Here is a 27536-nt window from a genome sequence, read left to right on the forward strand (position 1 = left end):
TGACTCCCAGTTCTGTGCTCTCTCCACTAGGCCAAGCTCCCTCTCTTTATTGAGTACTTACTGTGCCAACTTGTACTTCCCAAGCGCTTAGTACAGTGCTCTGCACACAGTAAGCGCTCAATAAATGATTGAATGAATGAATGAATGAATGCACGCACTGTACGAGGTGGCTTGGGATAGTATAATACAGTTGGCAGTTGTGAACACTGCCCACAAGGAACATGCGTATAAATACCATTTGGCGAAAGAATAAGTGCAGTGGGGCCGAGTTGCACGGGACTGGATTTCACGCGACCCAGGTTCTCATCCTGGCTCTGCAATTGGCCTGCTGTGAGACCATGAGCAAGTCATTTAACCTCTCTAGCCCTCAGTTTTCCTCATCCGTAAAATGGGGAGATACCAACTCTCCCTTCCTCTTAAACTGGGAACCCCTTGTGTGATAAAGTCTATATCTGATTTGATTATCTTGTAATTGATCAAGTGCCTTGCACACGCTAAGCGCATAAGAATCCCAATGCTATATTTGGAATAAAGTATCAAAGTGCTTAGGAGATCATCTCTTCTAGGCCTTTTAGAGACTCAATTTTCTGAAATGGCTTTGATCTGGATCTGTCTGACTTTAAGGACAAAAATTAAATGACCTCCCCAAACACAAAAACAGACAGCACACACTTCTTAGGCAACCAAGTTTTATTGTTTAATACTTTGTAGAACAAACTGGGAGTTTTAAAAACCTCAATTTGAACTTGCAAATCCCCACCATGCCACAGTAAGGCTTAAAAGAATATAAAAGAAAACCAGCAAATGATACCAAATGGCAGGAAGCGATTGCCCTCCCTACACTACAAATCCTGAACCCTGCATGCAATCTGGAAAGCTACTGTTCCTAACCACTGACCTACTCAGTGTATTCACAGTCCAACCAGTAAATTGCAGAAAATTCTGTCCTCCATCAAATTCCTTATTCAGTGCTAACATTTTGAAAAGTGCGAAAATGGCGAAAGAAATAAAGAGATTTACAAGTTAGTGATTTCTTCGGAAGGAGAGCCTGCAGGATACCAATTTGGTGAGACTTGAAAGACAAAGGTCTGTCCTCTCAACCTGCCCCCTTTTTCCTGGGCACACAGATTCATTAATGTGTCAGCGTGTGAGAGTTCCTATATTCTTCTGAATACACAGTTTGGACAACAGCACATTGATTCTGCCAGTTACCCTGGGGCTTCAGGCTGTCCCCAAAGAAGTCAAGAATGACGTGGCAGCCTACCAGGGTGAGTACACAACTGCTCCTCCTCCTCTCCTCCCCTCCAAAAGCTTTTCTGCGGTACACCTGTACAGCAGCTATAGCAAAGACCCACAGCTGGAGAGCACTGGGCATCACATCGTCCCATGAAATATAATTACCAAAGTCTACACAGCTGTAAATCCCTGCCTATTTGGAGAAAAAAACCAGCTCAATCTGTGCATCCGTAAAAACGTCCCACCCCCGTCAGATCCAGCCAACTCCAGAAGAACCGCCCTCCCTCCCCCCATTTCAAACCAGGGGTCTTTGCTTCTGTGAGCCTGGATGTTTTCAGAGCTTGCTATTTTTCTGAAACTGAGACACGAGGTTCAGAACCTGCTCAGAAGCTTTGATGTGCTTTGTCCCAAGGTAAGCGGCACTGTTGGCGGCTGTTTCTTCCAAGAAGTATCGGTAGTTGACCATCAGCCCGCAAGACGCAGTGATGCCTTTGAAGCTCGTGTCTGCCATCCAGTTGATGCGCCACATCACGGCACCGTTCTGCAAGTGAAAATTGGCCACGGGGTTGAGGGCGAAGCCTCGGTGCTTCTCCCCAAACAGGTACCAGGCACAGAGCCGCATCAAAGGGGCCTGCAGCACTTTGACCAATTTCTCCGACTTGACCCACTCGTTGCTGGTTAGCAGCACCTTTAACGTTTCAGCCACGGGGCCCCCGGTGACTCCTGAGATTTCTTGACTTTCGGAATCAGTGAACAGTTCATTCCTTCCAAGTTCCTTTGTTTGGGAAGACAGGGTCCCGAGAAGCCATTTGGTGAAGCCGGGGATGGGCGACAGGCTGGAAAACGTGGTGAGATGTGGAAATTCTGTCTGAAAGTAGAAGGGGAAAAGGAACCATCAGGCGTTTGGGGGCATTCAAATTCTTATCTGCATTGACAGTGTGGGATTCTCTACTGACTCCTCTGATCTCGGGAATGACCGTTCCTTCCGTAAAAGTATTACATTGGGAAACTAAGTAAAAGAAGGGTCAGGCGGTTTGGATAATGTAGATGCTTTCTTGCTTATCAAGGAGTTAAACTGTTGACAAATGGATCATTTATGATTCAGTAGCCTCCTCCAAGACGCCTTTCCCGACTAAGCCGTACTTGTACATATCTATTCTATTTATTTTATTTTGTTAGTATGTTTGGTTTTGTTCTCTGTCTCCCCCTTTTAGACTGTGAGCCCACTGTTGGGTAGGGACTGTCTCTATATGTTGCCAACTTGTACTTCCCAAGCGCTTAGTACAGTGCTCTGCACACAGTAAGCGCTCAATACATACTATTGATTGATTTGTTTACTCCTCCCTTCTGTATCACCCTTGCATTTGGATTTGCAGTGCTTATTCACCCTACTCTCAGCTCCACAGCACGTCTATACATAACCATAATTTATTTATTTATATTAATATCTGTCTCTCCCTCTAGACCGTAACTTCCTTGGGGGCAGGGAACATGTCTACTAACTTTGTTATATTTTACTGTCCCAAGCACTTAGGACAATGCCCTGCACAAAGTAAATGCCCAATAAATACGGCTGGCTGACTGGCAAAATAAATACGATTGATTGATTGATTGACTGAACATTCACATCACTGTTAAAACCAACCAGCAGTCCCTGCCATCCCATCCTGATGTCCTAGCCCTGGTGAGGATTTCTGTACTTTGGGGGAACTGTTTTCCACTTAGTGCAAAGGCATGTTTGGAATATACCAATGACTGAATTTGTGCTTGGAGCTTTTGGAAACGTTTCCCAAGCCCCTTTCCCTCTAGCCTGCTAGCTTGTTATGGGCAAGGAACAGGTCTGCTAATTCTGTTGTACCATACTCTCCCGAGCACTTAATACAGCGCTCTGCAGATAGTAAGCACTCGATAAATACGACTGACTGACTGATTTACACCGCAACTTTCCCCATCAAACTGATGCTGCTACATCCCCAATTTTCCTATTGTTATTTTCTGACACATCGACTGTAGCAAAACCGAGAAGGAGCATGGATAGAGCATGGGCATGGGAGTCGGAAGGACCTGGGTTCTAATCCCAGCTCTGCCACTTGTGGGCTGTGTGACCTTGGGTAAGTCACTTCACTTCTCTGTGCCTCAGTTACTGCATCTATAAAATGGGGGTTAAGACTTGTGAGCCCTATGTGGGACAAGGACCGTGTCCAAACTGATTAGCAGGTATCTATCTACTCAAGCATTTAGTACAGTGCTGACCACGTATTAAGCGCTGAACAAATGCCATAAAAAAATCATATCTGATTTTTTAGTTACAATACCTGTGAGGTGGTCAGAGATTTTTAGGTGGGGCTTGCCCCTCTAAGTTTGAAAATGTTTTTTTGAATAGACTTATGAAACTACAACAGCTCACTTCTCTTAACCTATCTAAGGCTCCAGTGATGGTGATAACATTTTACAACAAAAGCACGTTTACTTTCATATCATAACTTCCCCGGGATCAGCAGGTTTGCCACAGAGGCTACGGGAAGTATCTCTTCTGCTTCGGTTGACATCTTCTATTGACACATCATGAAAAGGAACAACTCCCTTGACATAGCGTTGTGTCTACACCAGATACCACAACACGTCAGGAGAAGTTCCTGCCTAGCAAATGAATATACAGATCTGGCATCGCATTGTATCCAGACCAGCCTGAAATCCAACTTGTTGTTGTCAAAGGAAGAAATTGCGGGTCATTTATTTCCTCTTCTCCCACTCCCTTCGGGGTCCCACTTGCCCTAAGACTTGCACTCCTCCCTCAGCCCCTTAGCACTTACATACATATCCGCAATTGAATCTATTTTTTATTAATGTCTGTCTCCCCCTCTAGACTATACGCTTGCTGTGGGCAGGGAACGTGTCTACCAACTCTGTTAAACTGTACTCTCCCAAGAGCTTAATACAGTGCTTTTCACATAGTAAGTGTTCAATATCTATGACTGATTGCCTGGTTTCTCTGGCCCTGCAGAAGACTTCACAGAGGCGGCCGGGGCTGGGAAGTGAAGGAACAGAGAGGAGAGTGGGGTAAATAAGTGCTTCCCATTTCCAATCAATCAATCAATCGTATTTATTGAGGTCTTACTGTGTGCAGAGCACTGTACTAAGCACTTGGGAAGAACAAGCTGGCAACATATAGAGACAGTCCCTACCCAACAGTGGGCTCACAGTCTAGAAGGGGGAGACAGAGAACAAAACCAAACATACTAATAAAATAAATAGAATAGATATGTACAAGATAATAAATAGAGTGATAAATATGTACAAACATATATACAGCCTCTGACATATAGTTTGCTTAGGGTCAGGAGCCGATGGCCCTGGGGGTGGGTTTTGGATGAGACAGGGGTGGGGATGAGGGTAGACAGTCAGAGCAGATAAAGAACAGATCATCAATCGTATTTATTGAGCTCTTACTGTGTGCAGAGCACTGTACTAAGCAGATGTGGCTAGGAGCAGATTAGGAGAGCTGTGGGAGGGTGTGCTGTTTTTCCCTAACAGCATCATTTCCACATTCCATTCAACTGCCTTGGCTGGCAATTCTGCTCAATGGGGCGTGAGCAGACTCTGTGAGAGTCACTGACCGCAGAAAACTCAGAGAAAGCATACATAACGTCTGGCACTCGGCTAACTGCTCTTAAGTTTGAAAGGGTTTCGCCAGATGGAGCGAAGAAACGGGGATTTCCTGAGGGGCATCTCTGTGATTATACCATTGTGACAAACCCCCGAGGCCTGGAATTAAAGAAACCCGTCTAATGCACTTTCCTGAACTATAGCCTTTATCAACTTGAGCCCAAATCACTCCAGCCTGAGGGCCCCTATGGCAGAGGGGCAGTTTAATAGTGTTACTGAGAAGGCTCCTCCTCCGCTCTTCAGACAGTGCATCTTAGTCTCTACTTGGGAAAAGCCACTTCATTACAATCCTTACCATTCTGTCAATCAATCAATCAATCGTATTTATTGAGCGCTTACTGTGTGCAAAGCACTGTATTAAGCGCTTGGGATGTACAAGTTGGCAACATATAGAGACAGTCCCTACCCAACAGTGGGCTCACAGTCTAAAAAGGGGGAGACAGAGAACAAAACCAAAACATACTAACAAAATAAAATAAATAGAATAGAATTCTATTCTATTCTGTCAAGGGGAACCTGACAACTAATCTCAAAAGTTTTTTTTTTTTTTTTTTTTTCCTTCTCTGGAATGCTGAAACAGTTACTGTAGAGGGATAAAAATAAGACTCATTTTCTTGAGAGAGCTGAATAATTTAAGCCAGTGTGCAGTTACCCCCCAATTGAGGAGAAACATTCTAGTCGCTTTCCCCGACTTTGTGCTAACATTTTAATATCACTAGAAATGCAGTTGACAATGGAAATGAGGCCCCCCAAAATGGATCTTCTATCTTTTACTATTTTCTTGGCCACTAAAGCATCATTGTTAAGAAGTTAACTAAAGCAAACCGATTTAAATAAGGGGTCACACTACTTAATCCCTGCAACTGCAAAGAGACTCTTTAGAAACAAAACCAAACCTGGTATATTGAGAGAAATACCATAACCGGATTAGAGACAAACTGTACAAAACTACAGTGTCAGCTCTTCATTAGAATCTTGACTTTAAAAGTAAGATACCTTGAAACAACCTCACGGGAAACATCAACTCAGATGTGCAACTCAGCCCTTAAATTCTAACCTCAAACATGCATCTTCATTCTCTAAATAACCTTTTGGTTACGATAGGCACCATTTTGGGCATTTTAAGATTTTATATTTAGCATTTCCATTGAGCCCATAGACTGAGGGTCTTCATATAAAATCGACAGGACTCCTTTCTGAGTAAATGCAAGTGAATCAATACAGTTTAAATTTAGAAATAAACTTTTGATGTGCTAGGGGCCAAAGTACTTAACTGTGATATTGCCTGGACTAGCCTCTGCATCACTTTTTGTTTCAATTAGCCTCTGCATCACTTTTTGTTTCAATAGGAGATGTGGTATGTTCTCCTTTCCTGGCAGCGTGGCTCAGTGGCAAGAGCCCGGGCTCGGGCGTCAGAGGTCGTGGGTTCTAATCCCGGTTCCGCCACTTTGCTGTGTGACCTTGGGTAAGCCACTTAACTTCTCTGGGCCCCAGTAACGTCATCTGTAAAATGGGGATGAAGACTGTGAGCCCCATGTGGGGCAATCTGCTTACCTTGAATCTACCCCAGCGCTTAGAACAGTGCATGGCACATAGTAAGCGCTTAACAAATAGCATAATTATTATTATTATTAAATTTTGCTCCTGGGATCTAGTGACCCAGATTATATGGTGAATTTCTCATCGGGAGAGAGAGATCGTAAGGTTAGATCTGGATAAACCCAGAATACACAGAACGTCTACTTCCTACCAGGTAAAAGCCTATGACAGGGACACAGAGGCATTTGCTTTGCAACAGTGAGTCGGAAATGCTCGAAGACACCACTGAACATTTGTTAGACAAGGACCCTCTGGTAGTTCTATTTTTCTTGATTTAACAGCATCACAGCTGTAGAACAATACTAAGTGTATCAGAAAAGAAAACACTCTTGGTCCTAAAGCTGGAAATAAATCACAAATGGGAGTGCCATCCCTTCGATTCTAATTACGCTTTCAACTAAACCACCGCGGGCTGCCTAACACAGGAGGTAATCATTTAAACTCTTCTACACGCTTACCCGGGTACATTACGGCTGAAGAGAGGGGAGAAAAAAAACTGGAATAAGTATACTTCTCAACATACAATATTAATCTCAAATGCTAGATGTGGGCGCATCGGCGAAGTCAGGGAAACAAAAAAAGCCATGGGGGAAAAAAAAATTGAGGAAGGGCATCAGGAAAATGTATTCGGGGAAATAGCCTGGGCTTTGGTGTCAGAGGTCATGAGTTCAAATCCCACCTCCGCTGCTTGTCAGCTGTGTGACTTTGGGCAAGTCACTTCACTTCTCTGGGCCTCAGTTACCTCATCTGCAAAATGGAGATTAAGACTGTGAGCCCCACATGGGACAACCTGATCGCTTTGTATCCTCCCCAGTGCTTAGAACAGTGCTTTGCATATAGTAAGCGCTTAACAAATACCAAAATTATTATTATAGAGAAGCAGCGCGGCTCAGTGGAAAGAGCCCGGGCTTTGGAGTCAGAGGTCATGGGTTCAGATCCCGGCTCTGCCACTCGGCAGCTGTGTGACTTTGGGCAAGTCACTTAACTTCTCTGGGCCTCAGTTGCCTCATCTGTAACTGTTACCTCATCTGTTACCTCATACTGTCTCTATGTGTTGCCAATTTGTACTTCCCAAGCGCTTAGTACAGTGCTCTGCACATAGTAGGCGCTCAATAAATACGATTGATTGAGTGATCTGTAAAATGGGGATGAAGACTGTGAGCCCCACATGGGACAACCTGGTCACCTTGTAAATTCCCCAGCGCCTAGAACAGTGCTCTGCACATAGTAAGCGCTTAATAAATGCCATTATTATTATTATTCCAATGTAGTATTACTTAATTACTCTGTTTGCTTTGACATAATGAGTTCTTTACAACAGCAATTAGTAATCTCATATGATTGACAGTAGTACAGCCTTCTCCCTCTTCCCATCAAACCTACCAGGCAAATCAATTTAAACGAGCAGAGAGGAAACTGGCGAAATGCAGAAATTACATAACCTAACACAGCTCCAGAGCACAGGCAGCTCAGGTTCTTGTTCAACTAGGCTGCGTTTTTTCTCGGCGATAACCTGGAAGGGAGAGGTGTTCTGACATCTTTTATTAGACCATTAAATATCCTTTGGGCACTTGGAGCTAGGCTGTTGCAGGCTCCAGCGTTAGAAACTGTCCAAGTTCATTCATTGTCGTATTTATTGAGCGCTTACTGTGTGCAGAGCACTGTACTGAGCGCTTGGGAAGTACAAGTTGGCAACATATAGGGACGGTCCCTACCCAACAGCGGGCTCACAGTCTAGAAGGGGGAGAGAGACAACAAAACTAAACGTATAAACCAAATAGAATACATATGTACAAGTAAAATAGAGTAATAAATATGTGCAAACATATATACAGGTGCTGGGGGGAGGGGAAGGAGGTAAGGTGGGGGAGATGGGGAGGGGGAGAGGAAGGAGGGGGCTCAGTCTGGGAAGGCCTCCTGGAGGAGGTGAGCTCTCAGTAGGGCTTTGAAGGGAAAACATCTGTTGCATTGGCCGGGAACCGAACCCGGGCCTCCCGCGTGGCGGGCGAGAATTGTACCACTGAACCACCAATGCTCACATACTTATTGAGCGCTTACTGTGTGCAGAGCACTGCACTAAGCCTCCTCCTTCCCCCCCGCCCTACCTCCTTCTCCTCCCCACAGCACCTGTATATATCATCAATCGTATTTATTGAGCTCTTACTGTGTGCAGAGCACTGTACTAAGCACTCGGGAAGTACAAATTGGCAACGTATAGAGACAGTCCCTACCCAACAGTGGGCTCACAGTCTAAAAGACTGTCTGTATATGTCTGTACTGATTTATTACCAAGGCCGAGCCCTCGCATGGCGCCGGGCGGGGGGCAAGTTCTTAAAGGCCTTAAAAAAAGCACGAATGGAACAAAACCAAAGCTGTTCGCACTCTCCACTTGAGATTTGAAGAGAAGCAGCATGGTCTAGTGGATAGAAAGCGGGCCTGGGAGTCCTAAGGACCTGGGTTCTAATCCCGACTCCTCGACTTGTCAGCGGTGTGACACTGACCAAGTCACTTCACTTCTCTGTGCCTCAGTTCATGTGTAAAACAGGGATTAAGATTGGGACAGGGACTGTGTCCAACCCACCCGATTTGCTTGTATCCATCCCCGCGCTTAGTACAGTGCCTAGCACATAGTAAGTGCGTAACACATACCACAGTTATTATAAAGAGTGGGGGAGCGGCCAGTAGACACAGTAGCGTTTATACGGTTTAGCTGCGAAAAAGGATGATGGGGGAGAAAAAAATGGAAGGAAGCTTGAATGGTGATAAAGGTTTAGTTTCTCTTGTTGTGTGGCTTGCAGTGAAAAGCTAGATTACCTAAGCTTTATTATTTTGCCACCGTGTTGGGGCTGCTGGGGTCCACTTCTCTAATGAGAAGCAGGGTGGCTTAATGGGCCTGGTCAGAAGGACCTGGATTCTAATCCTGCCTCCGCCACCTGTCTGCTGTATAACCTAGAAGTCACTTAATTTATCTGTGCCTCGGTTCCCTCATCTGTAAAACGGGCATTAAGACTACGCCCCATGTGGGACAGCCCGCTGTTGGGTAGGGACTGTCTCTATGTGCTGCCGACTTGTACTTCCCAAGCGCTTAGTACAGTGCTCTGCACACAGTAAGTGCCCAATAAATATGATTGATCGATAGGATAATCCAGCCTGATTACCTTGTATTTACCCCAGTGCTTACAACAGTGCTTGACACATAATAAGCACTTAACAAATGCCATCAGCAGCAGCAGCAGTAAAATAATAATAATAATAATGGCGGCATTTATTAAACACTTACGATGTAAGCGCTGGGGAAGTTACAAGGTGATCGGGTTGTCCCACCCGGGGGGCTCACAGTCCTACTCCCCGTTTTACAGATGAAGTAACTGAGGCACAGAGACGTTAAGTGACTTGCCCAAGGTCACACAGCAGACACGTGGCGGAGCCGGGATTTGAACCCGTGACCTCTGACTCCCAAGGCCGGGCTCTTTCCACTAAAGCCACGCTGCTTCTCAGAAGCTCGAGCGGTGCCTGGGCCGGAGAGGGGTGCAGCCCACTGGCTGTCTCTTGCCTGTCCCCGCCATCCCTCCCCAACTGGGATCACCTTCCCTCTCCACCTCTCGCTGAAACCCCTTCCCACTCCCAACTCCTGGGAGCCTGCTCGCTATTCCCGCTAAAAGAATTTCTCTGGATCTGTGGCTCTAGGCCATATTTGGTTTTGGGTTTGTACACCTTTCCAAGACCAGATGGCCTGAGTTCCTGACCACATCACTGAGCGAGAATACGTCGTGCCAGTCAAGTGTTCAGAGGCAGAGATGTTCGTGATACAAAAAAATGCTATTAGGGTCTGAAGGAGAAAGAAATACACTACCTTATGAAGAGACGAGAGCTTCGGGGCTCGCTGAACTAAAAAGGGAGACGGGAGAGTGGGGACCAGGCGTTCATTCATTCAATCGTATTTATTGAGCGCTTACTGTGTGCACAGCACTGTACTAAGAGCTTGGGAACGTACAAGTTGGCCACATCTAGAGACGGTCCCTACCCAGCAGCGGGCTCACAGTCTAGAAGGGGGAGACAGACAACAAAACAAAACACGTGGACAGGTGTCAAGTCTTCAGAACAAACAGAATTAAAGCTAAATTCATTCGTTCAAATCTACCTCCCTGAGATTTGGGGCAAACCGCCAGATGTTACTCCCTTCGACTCAATATTCCTAACCTCTGCAACGACGAAAGTAGCCAGTACGCTGCTGGTCAGTCTGTCTTCAGTCTGTCTTAGGGAAGCAGCGTGGCTCAGTGGAAAGAGCCCGGGCTTTGGAGTCAGAGGTCATGGGTTCAAATCCCAGCTCCGCCAATCGTCAGCTGGGTGACTTTCGGCAAGTCACTTAACTTCTCTGGGCCTCAGTTCCCTCATCTGTAAAATGGGGATTAAGATTGTGAGCCCCACATGGGACAGCCTGACCAACTTGTATCCTCCCCAGCGCTTAGAACAGTGCTTTGCACATAGTAAGCGCTTAACAAATGCCATCATTATTATCATCATTATTCAGGACAGGGTTGATATTTCTAAGCTATGTAAAACAACTAATCTGATAGCAAGTACGGGCAAGCATTTTCAAATGGTCACTCGAAGATGTTACCATTAAATCTGCATGAATAATTGACTGGATGAGATCAAAAGAGAGTTTGTAATGGGCCTTGCAGTGATATTGGCAGCCTGTGGGGAGCATGTTAGGTATAGGAACTTACCAACCGCTTACTAGGTGCCAAGCCCTGTGCTAAGCGCTGGGATAGAGATGTAAGATAATCACAGCAGACCCAGTCCCTTCCCACACGGCACTTATGGTCAGACTGAGCCCCTTCCTTCCTCTCCCCCTCGTGCTCAGTGGAAAGAGCCCGGGCTTTGGAGTCAGAGGTCATGGGTTCAAATCCCAGCTCCGCCAATCGTCAGCTGGGTGACTTTGGGCAAGTCACTTAACTTCTCTGGGCCTCAGTTCCTTCATCTGTAAAATGGGGATTAAGATTGTGAGCCCCACATGGGACAACCTGACCAACTTGTATCCTCCCCAGCGCTTAGAACAGTGCTTTGCACATAGTAAGCGCTTAACAAATGCCATTATTATTATTATTATTCAGGACAGGGTTGATATTTCTAAGCTATGTAAAACAACTAATCTGATAGCAAGTACGGGCAAGCATTTTCAAATGGTCACTCGAAGATGTTACCATTAAATCTGCATGAATAATTGACTGGATGAGATCAAAAGAGAGTTTGTCATGGACCTTGCAGTGATATTGGCAGCTTGTGGGGAGCATGTTAGGTATAGGAACTTACCAGTCACTAGGTGCCAAGCCCTGTGCTAAACGCTGGGATAGAGATGTAAGATAGTCATAGGAGACCCAGTCCCTTCCCACACGGCACTTATGGTCAGACTGAACCCCTTCCTTCCTCTCCCCCTCGTCCCCCTCTCCATCCCCCCATCTTACCTCCTTCCCTTCCCATCACCTGTATATATGTATATATGTTTGTACATATTTATTACTCTATTTATTTATTTATTTTACTTGTACATATCTATTCTATTTATTTTATTTTGTTAGCATGTTTGGTTTTGTTCTCTGTCTCCCCCTTTTAGACCGTGAGCCCACTGTTGGGTAGGGACTGTCTCTATATGTTGCCAATTTGTACTTCCCAAGCGCTTAGTGCAGTGCTCTGCACATAGTAAGCGCTCAATAAATACGATTGATGATGATGATGATGATAAGAGGATTTTCTCCCTTCCCTGGCAGTCTAGCAACACTGCCCAGTTCCTGGACACAGCCAGGATGCTCTCTAAGGAGATCATCATGGGGAAAATCAAAGTTGGGAGGGGTGGAGGGTGCAGACAGTCTTAGTCATCTTCCCACTAGTTTCAGGGGAAACGAAATTCACTTGTAAGTCACAAGGAAAAATTCAATTTTCCTCTGACCCAGCTGAGAGGGGCTGGGAGGGGGGAGAAGTGGGGAGGTCTACAAATGATTTGTGTACATATGCGCACATACAGATGGGCTCTGTATTCAAATAATACACTACAGGCATGGTTGTTAATACGTTTAATTTTACAGAAATGGCCTGCAGAAACACATTCACTGGGAAAATAGTATTAATGAAAACAGCACTCCAAGCAATTATTCAACACATTTTCATGGCAATGTCTACTGAGAATGATATATTGGTTACCAGCAGTCTTGTCAACCATAGCTTTGCAAATAATTACTTATGGTGCCACTGGAACAAACGTGCTTCTCTCCAGATCCTGTCACCCTGGATATTGATTTGTGGCAAGACAAAAACATTTAGATGCATTTCCTTACGATTAGTAGAAGGGTTTTCATGGAAAATGAATTTTCGAGCACTGAACATCCAAGAGGAAGCTATCTTTAAAGAACAGAATCACTATATAATCTAAAACTTAAATAAAAGTTAGTTTTAGTAAACAAAAAGGTCGAAACTCACTTGCTGAAAGGATACATTTGGACTCTAGAATTGAGATGAATTTATTTAGTCCTGAGTTAAGAGCACATTCTCTCTCATGAAAGCGATATTGTTGAGACATCCTTCGATGTGACAACAATACTGCTGATGATGAGATTACACCCACGGCTGGGAGTCGTACTGAGTGTGTCTGTGAGCCTTCCCCTCTAGACTGTGAGCCTTCCCCTCTAGACTGTAAGCTCGTCATGGGCAGGGATCTTTTTTTTTTAATCGTATTTACTGAGCACTTACTGTGTGCAGAGCACTGGACTAAATGCTTGGGAGAGTGCAATATAATAATAAACAGACGCATTCCCTGACCAAAACGATCTTACAGTCTAGAGATAATGTCTACCAACTGTGTTGTACTGTATTCTCCCAAGTGCTTAGTACAGTGCTCTGCACACAGTAAGTGCTCAATAAAAACCACAGATTAACTGCTTGACTCTTTAGTATTTGTGTCCACAATGGCATTTGCTGGGCCCTTACCATTTGGGAGGATTGCTCAGATAATAATGATGGCATTTGTTAAGCGCTTACTATGCACAAAGCACTGTTCTAAGTGCTGGGGCGGATACAAATCTTGCCAAATCCAACGGCTCCTACTCTATCCTAATCCTCCTCGACCTCTCAGCTGCCTTCGACACTGTGGACCACCCCCTTCTCCTCAACACGCTATGCAACCTTGGCTTCACAGACTCCGTCCTCTCCTGGTTCTCTTCTTATCTCTCCAGCCGTTCATTCTCAGTCTCCTTTGCGGGCTCCTCCTCCCCCTTCCCATCCCCTTACTGTGGGGGTTCCCCAAGGTTCAGTGCTTGGTCCCCTTCTGTTCTCTATCTACACTCACTCCCTTGGTGAACTCATTCACTCCCACAGCTTCAACTATCATCTCTACGCTGATGACACCTAGATCTACATTTCTGCCCCTGCTCTCTCCCCCTCCCTTCAGGCTCCTGTCTCCTCCTGCCTTCAGGACATCTTCATCTGGATGTCTGTCTGCCATCTGAAACTCAGTATGGCCAAGACTGAACTCCTTATCTTCCCTCCCAAACCCTGCCCTCTCCCTGACTTTCCCGTCACTGTAGACGGCACTACCATCCTTCCCGTCTCACAAGCTTGCAACCTTGGTGTCATCCTCAACTCCGCTCTCTCGTTCACCCCTCACATCCAGTCCGTCACCAAAAACTGACGGTCTCAGCTCCGCAACATTCCCAAGATCTGCCCTTTCCTCTCCATCCAAACCACTACCTTGCTGGTTCAATCTCTCATCCTATCCTGACTGGATTACTGCATCAACCTCCTCTCTGATCTCCCATCCTCCTGTCTCTCCCCAGTTCGGTCTTATGTCATGCTGCCGCCCGGATCATCTTTGTGCAGAAACGCTCTGGGCATTTTACTCCCCTCCTCAAAAATCTCCAGTGGCTGCCAGTCAATCTACGCATCAAGCAAAAACTCCTCACTCTCGGCTTCAAAGCTCTCCATCCCCTCGCCCCCTCCTACCTCTCACCTCCCTTCTCTCCTTCTCCAGCCCAGCCCGCACCCTCCGCTCCTCTACCGCTAACCTCCTCACTGTACCTCCTTCTCGCCTGTCCCACTGTCGACCCCCGGCCCACGTCATCCCCTGGCCTGGAATGCCCCCAATCCCTCTGCCCATCCGCCAAGCTAGCTCTCTTCCTCCCTTCAAGGCCCTACTGAGAGCTCACCTCCTCCAGGAGGCCTTCCCAGACTGAGCCCCCTTTTTCCTCTCCTCCTTCCCATCCCCCAGCCCTACCTCCTTCCTCTCCCCACAGCACCTGTATATATGTTTGTACAGATTTATTACTCTATTTTACTTGCACATATTTACTACTCTATTTTGTTAATGATGTGCATTTAGCTTTAATTCTATTTATTCTGATGACTTGCCACCTGTCCAGATGTTTTGTTTTGTTGTCTGTCTCCCCCTTCTAGACTGTGAGCCCGTTGTTAGGTAGGGACCGTCTCTATATGTCGCCAACTTGTACTTCCCAAGTGCTTAGTACAGTGCTCTGCACACAGTAAGTGCTCAATAAATACGACTGAATGAATGAATGAATGAATACAAGGTGATCAGGTTGTCCCACAAGGGGCTCAGTCTTAATCTCCAATTTACAGATGAGGTAACTGAGGCCCAGAGAACTTAAGTGACTTGCCCAAAGTCACACAGCTGACAAGTGGCGGAGCCGGGATTAGAACCCATGACCTCTGGCTCCCAAGCCCGGGCTCTTTCCACTGAGCCACGCTGCTTCTCTACCAGTACCAGTGATCAAGATGGAAAAGTGCTTGGGTTGTTTCTGCAGTAGTGGTGATGTTTTGCAGCAAGTCTCCCTCACTCTCTCACTTGATGCCCCTATGATAACCAGCTGTTCTGAGGGAAAAAGAAGAGAACATTTCTAAGACTGCAACCATCTTAGAAACCACTGTGCCCTTACTTGAGTGTGATAATCAGAGTGCCTTAGTAAGAGTAGGAGGAATATATTCCATTCTTTTACAAAATCAAGCAAAGACAGGTCGGAGCTGGAAAACAACAGGAGCATCAGAGCAGGATACATGAGGGCAAGGGCAGTTGTTTCACGGTACGGTGCTGGACCACCAGACACTTTGACTTCAGTATAGTGTTTGGCACATGGTAAGCACTGACTACCACAATTATTATCATCGTCATTCTTCTTATTGCTGTTGTTATCATTAGCAGTTTTGTACAGCTAACTGCAAAACAACTCCCGAGTCACGACTTCTGACAAGGGCTCTATAGCAGAATACCACTACTAAGAGAAAAACTAATTTTGACTGAACATGGAGGTAAAGAAAAAAACATTTGACTAACCAAGTTTCCAACCTTATATAAAATCATCTGGTATTAATCACTAGATAGGCTCCCACGAAGTGTGACTCCCCAGTTCATATCTTCCCGACAACCACCCCAGAACTTGGGCATTAACGGTTCTCCGCAGCACATCTGTAAATACCAAGTTACACACTTTTTTACTTAAGCACTTATTTATTAAACTATCTTTCCGTCCTCTTTTTTCTCCTGTTTGGAATTCTGTGTCAGCCTTCTGCATTAGACTCTGCATTTCTTGAGGGCAGACACTGTGTTGCTTTCCAGATTCACTTAGGAATTCAACCATAAACATAAAATGAACTAATGAACATGTCTGCTGTGTGACCTTGGGCAAGTCACTTAACTTCTCTGTGCCTCAGTTCCCTCATCTGTAAAATGGGGATTAAGCCTGTGAGCCCCACGTGGGACAACCTGATCACCTTGTATCCCCCCAGCGCTTAGAACAGTGCTTTGCACATAGTAAGCCCTTAACAAATGCCACCATTACTATTAATGACAAGGGATCTGTGGATAAAACCGTAAATTAAAAAAAAAAAAGTATTAAAAGGATATATCTTAGTGAAGAGAGAAGCAAAGAGAGATAGTGAGGAAGGAAAAGAAAGTAGGTAGGCAGTGGAGAGCAAGGGAATAGCTGAAGAGGAAAACGGCTCAATGAATGCTCAATAATATTCATCCGAACATTTAGTGAGGCAGTTAACTGGTTTCTGATCAAGAACATTCAAGCTTATGTGTAATCAAGGTGTGCATGAGTGTGTGCATATGTGAAAAAGAAAAGAAAAGAAGAGAAAAGAGAAGAAAGGAAAAGAAAATGTCATGAGTGTATTCATTCATTCTTGGAATTCTATGCAGAACACTCTCTTGGGTGCAGTGGGGAATCCCAAGGGAAAACAGAAAATCTCATCCCTCACCCATAGGACTTTACAGCCTTTCCTCTCCATCCAAATTGCTATCACATTAGTACAATCACTCATCCTATCCCTCCTGGATTACTGCATCAGCCTCCTGTCTCTCCCCACTCCGGTCCATACTTCCCTAGGCTCCCCGGATCGCTTTTCTACAAAAACGTTCAGGACATAACACTCTGCTCCTCCAAAAACTCCAGTGGTTTTCCATACACCTCCGCGTTCATTCATTCTTTCAATCTCATTTATTGAGCGCTTCCGGCATGCAAAGCACAGAACTAAGCGCTTAGGAGAGTACAGCAAACAGGCACATTCCTGCCCACAACAAGCTCATAGTTTAGAGGGGGAGACAGATAATTACTATAAATAAATAGATAAGTAAATAATAAATTACAGATCTATACATATGTTCTTTGGGGATGGGAGGGAGGGTGAATGAAGGAGCATGTGAGAATGGCGCAGAAGGGAGTGGGAGATGAGGTGAGGAGGGCTTAGATTGGGTGGGAGAGAGTAATTATCTGTCTGATATGAGACAGATATCCGCATCAAACAAAAACTGCTCACCACTGTCTTTAAAGCATTCCACCACCTTGCCCCCTCCTACCTCACCTTGCTTCTCTCCTTTACAACCCAGCCCGCACACTTTGCTCCTCTAGTGCTAACCCTCTCATCATCAATCGTATTTATTGAGCGCTTACTATGTGCACAGCACTGTACTAAGCGCTTGGGAAGTGCAAATTGGCAACATATAGAGACGGTCCCTACCCAACAGTGGGCTCACAGTCTAAAAGGGGGAGACAGAGAACAAAACCAAACATACTAACAAAATAAAATAAATAGAATAGATATGTACAAGTAAAATAAATAAATGAATAAATAGAGTAATAAATATGTACAAACGTATATACATATATACAGGTGCTGTGGGGAAGGGAAGGAGGTAAGATGGGGGGGATGGAGAGGGGGACGAGGGGGAGAGGAAGGAAGGGGCTCAGTCTGGGAATCAATCAATCAATCGTATTTATTGAGCGCTTACTATGTGCAGAGCACTGTACTAAGCGCTTGGGAAGTACAAATTGGTGACACATAGAGACAGTCCCTACCCAACAGTGGGCTCACAGTCTAAAATGGGGAGATAGAGAACAGAACCAAACATACCAACAAAATAAAATAAATAGGATAGAAATGTACAAGTAAAATAAATAAATAAATAGAGTAATAAATATGTACAACTATATATACATATATACAGGTGCTGTGGGGAAGGGAAGGAGGTAAGATGGGGGGATGGAGAGGGGGACGAGGGGGAGAGGAAGGAAGGGGCTCAGTCTGGGAAGGCCTCCTGGAGGAGGTGAGCTCTCAGCAGGGCCTTGAAGGGAGGAAGAGAGCTAGCTTGGCGGAGGGGCAGAGGGAGGGCATTTCAGACCCGGGTGCAAAGCACAGAACTAAGCGCTTAGGAGAGTACAGCAAACAGGCACACTCCTGCCCACAACAAGCTCATAGTTTAGAGGGGGAGACAGACATTAACATAAATAAATAGATAAGTACATAAATAAATTACAGATCTATACATATGTTCTTTGGGGATGGGAGGGAGGGTGAATGAAGGAGCATGTGAGAATGGTGCAGAAGGGAGTGGGAGATGAGGTGAGGAGGGCTTAGATGGGGTGGGAGAGAGTAATTATCTGTCTGATATGAGACAGATATCTGCATCAAATAAAAACTGGTAACCACCTTGCTTCTCTCCTTTACAACCCAGCCCGCACACTTCGCTCCTCTAGTGCTAACCTTCTTGTTGAGGCTCCATGTCGCCTATCTCACCGCAGACCCCTACCCCACGTCCTGCCTCTGGTCTGGAACGCCCTCCCTCCTCAAATCCGACAGATAATCACTCTCCCCCCCAGCTTCAAAGCCTTACCGAAGGCACATCTCCTCCAAGAGGCTTTTCCAAACTAAGCCCTACTTTTCCTCATCTCCCACTCCCTTCTGCCTCACCCTAATCACTCCCTTTGCTCTTCCCCCTCCCAGGCCCGTAGCGCTTATGCCCATATCTGTAATTTTATTTTACTTATTTGTATTGATGTCTGACTCCCCCTGCTCTAGACTGTAAGCTCGTTGTAGGCAGGAATGTGACCATTTATTGTCTCTGTGCTTCAGTTCCCTCATCTGTAAAATGGGGATTAAGACTGTGAGCCCCCCATGGGACAACCTGATCACCTTGTAACCTCCCCAGCGCTTAGAACAGTGCTTTGCACATAGTAAGCGCTTACTAAATGCCATTATTATTATTATTGTAAAGTACTCTCCCAAGTGCTTAGTACAATGTTCTGCACACAGGAAGGGCTCAATAAATACAAATGAATGAATTAATCTAATAGAGGATTCAGGACTCGCTCAAATACAGGACACAAAAAAATAGGCAAAAATTATGCAATGCCTGAAGCAGAACTGCATAATTTTCAAAAGTAGGCACGTGCTAAGGACAACTGGAGACTAAGTTATAAACCACAAGACTCCCCTCTCCATCCCCCCGTCTTACCTCCTTCCCTTCCCCACAGTACCTGTATATATGTATATATGTTTGTACATATTTATTACTCAATTTACATATTTATTTACTCTACTTATTACTCTATTTATTTAACTTGTACATATCGATTCTATTTATTTTATTTTGTTAATATGTTTGGTTTTGTTCTCTGTTTCCCCCCTCTTAGACTGTGAGCCCACCGTTGGGTACGGACTGTCTCTATATGTTGCCAACTTGTACTTCCCAAGTGCTTAGTACAGTGCTCTGCACACAGTAAGCGCTCAATAAATACAATTGATTGATTGATTGATTGAACGATACCCTGGATTTCAGTACTACAGTCTCTTAGCTGTCATGAAGCACACATCTCCTAGACTATAAACTCACTGCGGGCAAGGAGCGTATCTCTCAACTCTGCTATATTGTACTCTCCCAAGCACTTAGTACAGTGTGGTTCACAGAAAGCGCTCAATAAATATGACTGACTGATTGACTGATGCACTTTTCTCTGAGAACAAATACTATCATTATTAATACCTACATTCATTCAACTGTATTTATTGAGTGCTTACTGTGAGCAGAGCACTGTACTAAGCACTTGGAAAGTACAATTCAGAAGTAGGGACAATCCCTGACTACACCGGGATTACAGTCTAGAAGGGGAAGACAGACATTAAAACATTATATAGCTACTAGTGGTTCCCTGTGTACTGTACTAGCATTCCATTTTTCCAACAGAAAAAGCGGAGCTACACCAAGAATAACAGACTTGTCATCAATATTCAGCCTAAACACCCGTCTACACACTGGACAGATACCCAAAGCCATGCAGGATAGGAGGGTGGTGGGGAGAGGAAAGGTAGGAGCTCACAGAATACTGACAAGAGAGAGATTCTAGCAGGAATACCGGAGGGAAGAATCGGAATCATTTTACAAAGCTGTCTTCTTATCAGCTTCAGGCAAGGAACACCGCTTCTAGGAAAGCCAATCCGTGCGTGATGGAAGGGTAGGAGGTGAAGGGTGAAAGTTGGACTACGTGACTAAATCTTTGAAAAAAAAAAGCCTCGAGCATAATCATTACCTTCAAAGATTCTGACTCCCGCATTTTGCGGTCACTGGTGGGAGATTTCGGAAGAGTTGGGAGAGGTGCAGCTGAAACAACTGAGCTTCTCCTCAAGTTATAGACTGGAATATTACTAGATCATAAAATGGAGAAAAAGGAATCTGAAGAAACTACTATACACTAACCTGAATGCCCAGGCTTTATCTTTATGGGGTTTTTTTCCTCATGGAGTAGAACATGGGACTATGCCTTCTAGGACATGTAAAGTGTCAGAGAAATTAGTTTTATTGACTTTCTTTTTATGGTATCTGTTAAGCTTTTACTATATGTCAAGCACTGTTCTATGTGCTGGAGTAGACACAGGCTAATTAGGTCATATACCGTACTTGCCCCAAGTAGAAGGGTACTGAATCCTCATTTCGCAGATGAAGAAACTTGCCCACAGGCAAGTGGCAGAGTCAGGATTAGAACCCAGGTCCTCAGGCTCCCCAGCCCGTGCTTTATCCACTAGGTCATACTGCTTTCTAATTTAATGTTCGATTTAAATGCGTGCCCTGAGGGACAAGGAATGTGTCCAATTCTCACCAGTGTATTCCTTTCTGTGCTTAGCACATAGCAAGAGCTTAATAAATACTTTCTCACCGCTACTACTATCCTTAAGGAAACAATCACGCTTGCCTTATAAAAATTCAGCAATCCCAATAAAGCTGCTGTTACTAAAGGCTTATTCAAAACTTCCATTAATCCTATTATTCAATGCTTTACAAATTTGACCAGGAGTGTTGGGGGAGGAGGAAAAGGACATTAACCCATTGTCAAAGAGAGGTCCTATTTATTTGAACTTGAAAACAAAATGAGTTTTAAAACAGAGATGAACAATGCCATGCTTAAATTGATATGCTGTCATAAAACTATAAATATCTTTTCAATACTGCATTTTTAAAAAATTAATGCCGTGACTTGAAGGCAACACCGCTACTACTATCCTTAAGGAAACAATCACGCTTGCCTTATAAAAATTCAGCAGTCCCAATAAGGCTGCTGTTACTAAAGGCTTATTCAAAACTTCCATTAATCCTATTATTCAACGCTTTACAAATCTGACCACAAGTGCTGGGGGAGGAGGAAATGGACATTAATCCATTGTCAAAGAGAGGTCCTATTTGAACTTGAAAACAAAATGAGTTTTAAAACAGAGATGAACAATGCAATGCTTAAATTGATGTGCTGTCATAAAACTATAAATATCTTTTCAAAACCGCATTTTTTAAAAATTAATGCCGTGACTTGAAGGCAAAACTAGTTTAGCAGAATGCACGGTTTTATGACGATAACCTCATTAGGGAAAAACATAAAGTATGACCATTGTTTGAGCTATCCAGTAGTTCAGTGATCCATCCAATCCGGTACTGACAGTAAGATGCTGGGAGGAAGCATGAACCATGTGCTAGCTGTCCTCCTTAACATTGATTTTACTTTCTATGGAGCTAGCTAATATTCCTACACCTTCCCCCTCTTCATTCTTAAATTGCCCTCTAGTGATTCATTATGAACTGCCCATCCGTGACTTTATTTAAATCCCTCAAACTTATTAATATTTTCTGCTTTGTCAACCTCCTGTGGACAATTTGACGTGCTTGACACTGACTATGCAAACAAGTGTTTTCTTTTCTTTGGAACCAACTCCTTTCCAGCTTCAACAGGTGTCTGCCCGTCCTGGTGTGAGATTTGGTGAACGACAAATCCGTATTCATCCTTGGGATGCTACTTCCATCACTCTTTGAAGTCGGACACTCAGTTTTGAGCTCCTATATCCTAATGCCCCGGATGATTTACACTCAGGACACGGGACTCTTTGGACGCCCTCCCTCTCCCAGGGCACCCCAAGACTGCCCCGATAGTTTGCTTCTACTATCACCTGACTCTTAGATTTGGTAGCCCCGAAAGGCCCAGGAAGCATCAGGGTGCAGCTAGATGGTCCTGAACCTTAATAATAACATTGACCTCCACCTCTAGACTGCAAGTTCATTTTGGGCAAGGGACATGTCTACCGACTCTGCACATGGTAAGCGCTCAAATACCACTCACGATGATAAAGGAGGCTACTGAAATTTGGGGAATGTCATAGGTTCCCCACACTCAGGCATACCCTTGGATTATAAACAGATACTATGTATTCATTTCGTTACAATGATAGTAGACAACAGCATCTTAAACTATGGAATAATCACCCAGCTCTGATCTGGAATGAATTCCTAATTTAATCCCAGGGATTATCACCTCTGAGTTTTGCCTTCAAGTTAAAAACTAAAATAATACTACACAGAAAAATGGGGGAAGGACTCTGAAGAAATTCCTATATATGAAACGGAGTGCTCGGACTTTATCCATTTTTTGGTTTGTTTGTTTTTTTTTCCTTGTAGTGGACCCTACCTACAGGCAGGGACCATATTTTAATAAATCATGTAAAATGTCAAATGCAATTACATTCTATTGAATGATTTAAATAATTCTAATTATCATACTTATAGAATTCAAATAACACCTAGGTTTCGCTTGATGGCTGCTCTGTGGGCATGCTGTCCACAGATTCCTCCCTGGGAGCTCATCCTCCTCTGACAAACTCTGATCTCCTCAAAGCTCTAAGGTTTTTTCCCACCTTCCAATTCCCCTTTTCCTGGTTCAATTCCTCATCTCCAGATTGTTGTGCTACCGGTGCCATCTCAGGATGATTGCTATCCCCAAAAAAAGCTTTCCCCGGGGAGGCAATCATGCCCTTTCTTGCACATCTGCACCTTTTCGGACTGAATCTTTTCCATCAACTTGTGTGGAACAGTCTCTATTCCCATGACCATATGTGTTACAATCCCTATGATGCATTTCAGAAAGATTAGAATTTGTAAATCTTTTTAATGGAAATGGAAAACCGAACAACTCAAAGTTGAGCCAGAGTACTGGGCCAGAATATTCACTACAGGCTGCAGAATATGGACATAGAAAAAAATCATTCATTCAATCATATTTACTGAGAGCTTACTGTGTGTAGAGCACTGTAGTAAGCCCTTGGAAAGTACAATTCAGCAATAGAGACAATCCCTGCCCACACTGGGCTTATAGTCTAGGAGGGGGAAGAGAGACATCAAAATAAGTAAAACAGGCATCAGTACAAATAAATAGAATTGGAAATTTACACATATATACATAAGTGCTGTGGGTCAGGGAAAGGTTGGGGGGAAGAACAAAAGGAAGCGAATCGAGGTGACGCGGATGGAGGGGGACCTGAGGAAAAAGGGGGCTTAATCAGGGAAGGCCTCTTGGAGGAGGTGAGGATAAGGTGGGATGTGGGCCAGGGGTTGACGGGGGGGACAGGTGAGATCGAGGCACAGTGAGAAAGTCAGCACAAGAGGAGCAGTGTATGGGCTGGGATGTAGGAGGAGAGAAGGGAGGTGAGGTAGAAAGGGCAAGGTGATGGAGAGCTTTGAAGCCAATAATGAGGATTTTTTGTTTGACACAGAAGTTGATAGGCAACCACTGGAGGTTTTTGAGGTGGGTGACATGCCCTGAACATTTCTGTAGAAAGACAATCCAGGCAGCAGAGTGAAGTATGGACTGCCGTGGGGAGAGGCAGTAGGTTGGCAGGTCAGAAAGGAGGCTGATGCAGTAATCAAGTGGAGACAGGACGAGTGATTGTACTAACGTGGAAGTGGTTTGGATGGAGAGGAAAGGGCAGATCTTTGTCAAGTTGTGAAGGTGAGAACAGCAGGATTTGGATATGTGGGGTGAATGAGTGAACGGAGTCAAGGATGACATCAAGGATGCGGACTTGTGAGACAGGAAGGATGGTTGTGCCATCCACAGTGTTGGGAAAGTTCAGGAGAGCACAGGGTTTGGGAGGGAAGATAAGGGGCTCTGTCTTGGACATGTTGAGTTTTGGGTGGCAGCAGGACATCCAAGTAGAGATGTCAAATTACATCCCACCTCCCCCACATGTCTGCTGTGTGACCTTGGGCAAGTCACTTCACTTCTCTGTGCCTCAGTTCCCTCATCTGTAAAATGGAGATTAAGACTGTGGGCCCCACATGGGACAACCTCATCTCCTTGTGTTCCCCCCAGTGCTTGGAACAGTGCTCTGCACATAGTAAGCGCTTAACAAATACCAACATTATTATCCTTGGCAAATGCATAATGTGGCTAGAATTATAAATGGTGGATAATCCTACTGCTTTGATCCTGGCACCGCCGTTTGTCAGCTGTGTGACTTTGGGCAAGTCACTTAACTTCTCTGTGCCTCAGTTACCTCTTCTGTAAAATGAGGATTAAGACTGAGCCCCACATGATCACCTTGTATCCTCTCCAGAGCTTAGAACAGTCCTTTGCACATACTAAGCGCTTAACAAATGCTGTCATTATTATTATTATACAAAAAAATTTAAGCTACACTGATGGGTAATTCTTTACAAATTTGCTATTCCTTGCATACCCTCTTTTTTTGACATTATGCTTCTTCACGTTTTCATCAGAGCTCATGTTTCACAGGATCCTTCGGATTCCATTAGAAGGATAGCAGTGCACTTGCAAGACCTGGGAAACAACAGCTTGAGAAATTGGGTAGGTTTGGTCTAAACCCAAGGCAATAATGCTATTTAATGAAAAGTACTGGACAACTATTGTGTATACAGTACTATACCAAGCCCCTGGGAGAGTAGGATAGTTGGTGGACACCATCCCTGCCCTCGAGGCATTTATTATTTAGCAGGGGAAGAGAGACACTAAAATAATTTATAGATAGGAGGAATGGAGAGACGTGTAGAATCACATTTTAGGAAAATCAACCAGGCAGCAAAATGAAGTATGACCCGGAAAGGGGAGAGAATAGAGGCAGTGAGACCGATAAGGAGGCCAACGCAGGTATTCAATCAAGCAGGATATGACAAGTGCCTGGACCAGCGTGGTGTCTGTTTGGATGGAGAAGAATAAACCACAAAATTCCCTATAGCATCTTTTTCAAAACTACCTCTTCTTGTAGAAAAACAGTGAATAATTCTGCTCCTGCTGTTCTCAAAAATTACAGTGTTGAAAGTGTCTAATTCATTTGGAGGCTTTCTGAAACCACCTTCACTGAGGCAAGATAGAGAGACTAATTTTTAATCCAAATGAATGCCCCAGATGCCCTGTCACATCTTTCTCCTTCTCAGAACAGGATAGGATTTTTGACACTGTGTGAGCATTTTTAATCACTGTTCATTTGTTTTATATTAACAGAAGTGTTCTTAAGGAATGCGGTGTAATACGGGGATCTCGTCCAAGGGATCTTGCTGCACTCCAAGTAGCTGGACTGAACTCCTGTCATGTTATGCCAGAGTCCCTGACTGACCTATCACCACACTAGCGTTTCTGGGTTACGAAGTCAGGGAATTGGTTAAGATTGGTGGCTAGGAGTGTCCAACCTGGCTTAACAGATTCATTTTTTAAAGTTTCAGGTACCACGTCCGTTAGCTATCACTGCCCTGTCCATACAGAGGACCCCTACCATCAGACATAGCTGTTCCTTTCTTCCCCCTGATTCAACGATAAAACTCTGGGACTGAATGTTTTTTCCATTTCGCTTATGAAGAGTGACGGCCAAAGCTCCATTTGGGAGATTGCGCTGGCACTGGACAGACAGAAATGTCACAGTGGGTTAAATTAAGGCAAAGTCAGATAAAGAAATGAGAGGGTGAGGGGATGTTTTACTGAAGGGTGGGAAACTTAAAAAAAAAAATACTGGGCCTTGGGAAATCTGGAATCCAGTAACCTTCTGCAGCTCAGATATGTGTCCTCAAATGCTCTGCAAACAGTAAGCGCTCAATAAATACGGTTGAATGAAGGACTACAGTGCTGTATAATAATAATAATAATGGCATTTATTAAGCACTTACTCTGTGTAAAGCACTGTTCTAAGCGCTGGGGAGGTTACAAGGTGATCAGGTTGTCCCACGGGGGGCTCACAGTCTTCATCCCCACTTTACAGATGAGGTAACTGAGGCCCAGAGAAGTGAAGTGACTTGCCCAAAGTCACCCAGCTGACAGGTGGCGGAGCCGGGGTTTGAACCCATGACCTCTGACTCCAAAGCCCGGGCTCCTTCCACTGAGCCATGCTGCTTCTCTAAACATAAAGAATTTAAAATGTTAGGTAAAAAGATAGCTGATATTGCCCTCTAAGGATCACTCAGCTGCCTGGTGCTAGCTACATCCTGCCTTCATCCTTTCCCCAGAATTATTAAGGGGCTCTTCGAAGAAAGACCGTATTGATCTCCGGGGGGAGAAGCTTAGCTTAAAAAATGGAACTGTCTACTGGTGCGGCAGTTCTGCTCCTACTACCACCTCTCTCTGGAAGGCACTGGTTCCAGGGTCTAAGATCACCCAAATCCTCCTACCAGGCCCTCCTCTCGAGTGGTACGAAATTCCCTGCTCCTCGCCTGCACCCTTGAGAAGTCAGCCGCGGCCCCGGGCTGCTGGAGTGTCTCACACGGCTCAGCGGAGCAGTGCCGAGCAGCATTCCACGGATCCGCGGCTGCGGTTCCCGATGCCGGAGTCAACAGTCAGGATGCAAGGAGTTGAACAGTCAGTCCCTAAATAATTGAGGGATGACTACATGATTTCTTGAATATTCAAAAAGAATGCTCTTGCACTTAGCTTCACAGTGCCGTGCACACAGTTGGAACAAAATTAATACCCTTCCGTTGATAGATTAAAGGAAAGGAAACAAATATTTTAATACAGTCAGGGCCACATTCAGTCAGGAGGCAGAGTGGCCTAGTGGAAAAAACAAGGGCCTGGGAATCAGAGGGCCTGGGTTCTAATCCTGGCTCTGCCACTTGTCTGGGGTGTGACTGTTGGCAAGTGCCTCGGGTACCTCACATGTAAGATGGGGATGAAAACTGTGAGCCCTATGTGGGACTGGGACTGAGTCCAACCTGATTAGCTTGTATCTACCCCAGCGCTTAGTACAGTGGTTGGCACATAGTAAGCACTGAACAGATACCATTAAAAAAATAAAATAAAATGCTGGTGACTGCATTTTTAGATGCATTTTTAGATGGCCATCAGGTACTCCCAAGAGTCATTTTGAGAAGCAGTGGCCTAGTGGATAGAGCACAGACCTGGGATTCAGAAGGGCCTGGGTTCTAGTCCTGGCTCCGC

The 27536-nt window shown here is 44.7% G+C and overlaps 1 protein-coding gene and 1 non-coding gene across 3 annotated transcripts in view; both read right to left on the reverse strand.

Annotated features, from left to right (window-relative positions):
- Positions 1 to 675: 675 nt before the first annotated feature.
- The window catches only part of MLYCD (malonyl-CoA decarboxylase), a 97920-nt gene continuing 71059 nt past the window's right edge, over positions 676 to 27536 (reverse strand). For both annotated transcript variants that reach the window (XM_038754594.1, XM_038754593.1), the window contains one exon: positions 676 to 2104. In XM_038754594.1, the coding sequence (XP_038610522.1) occupies positions 1571 to 2104 (534 nt within the window). In that variant the 3' untranslated portion in view covers positions 676 to 1570. The remainder of the gene's footprint in view (positions 2105 to 27536) is intronic.
- TRNAG-GCC lies at positions 8466 to 8536 on the reverse strand. The gene has a single exon. It is a non-coding gene; the product is annotated as a tRNA-Gly (tRNA).

This window comes from Tachyglossus aculeatus, chromosome 11 (genome assembly GCF_015852505.1).
Source record: "Tachyglossus aculeatus isolate mTacAcu1 chromosome 11, mTacAcu1.pri, whole genome shotgun sequence".
Classification (NCBI taxonomy): Eukaryota; Metazoa; Chordata; class Mammalia; order Monotremata; family Tachyglossidae; genus Tachyglossus; species Tachyglossus aculeatus.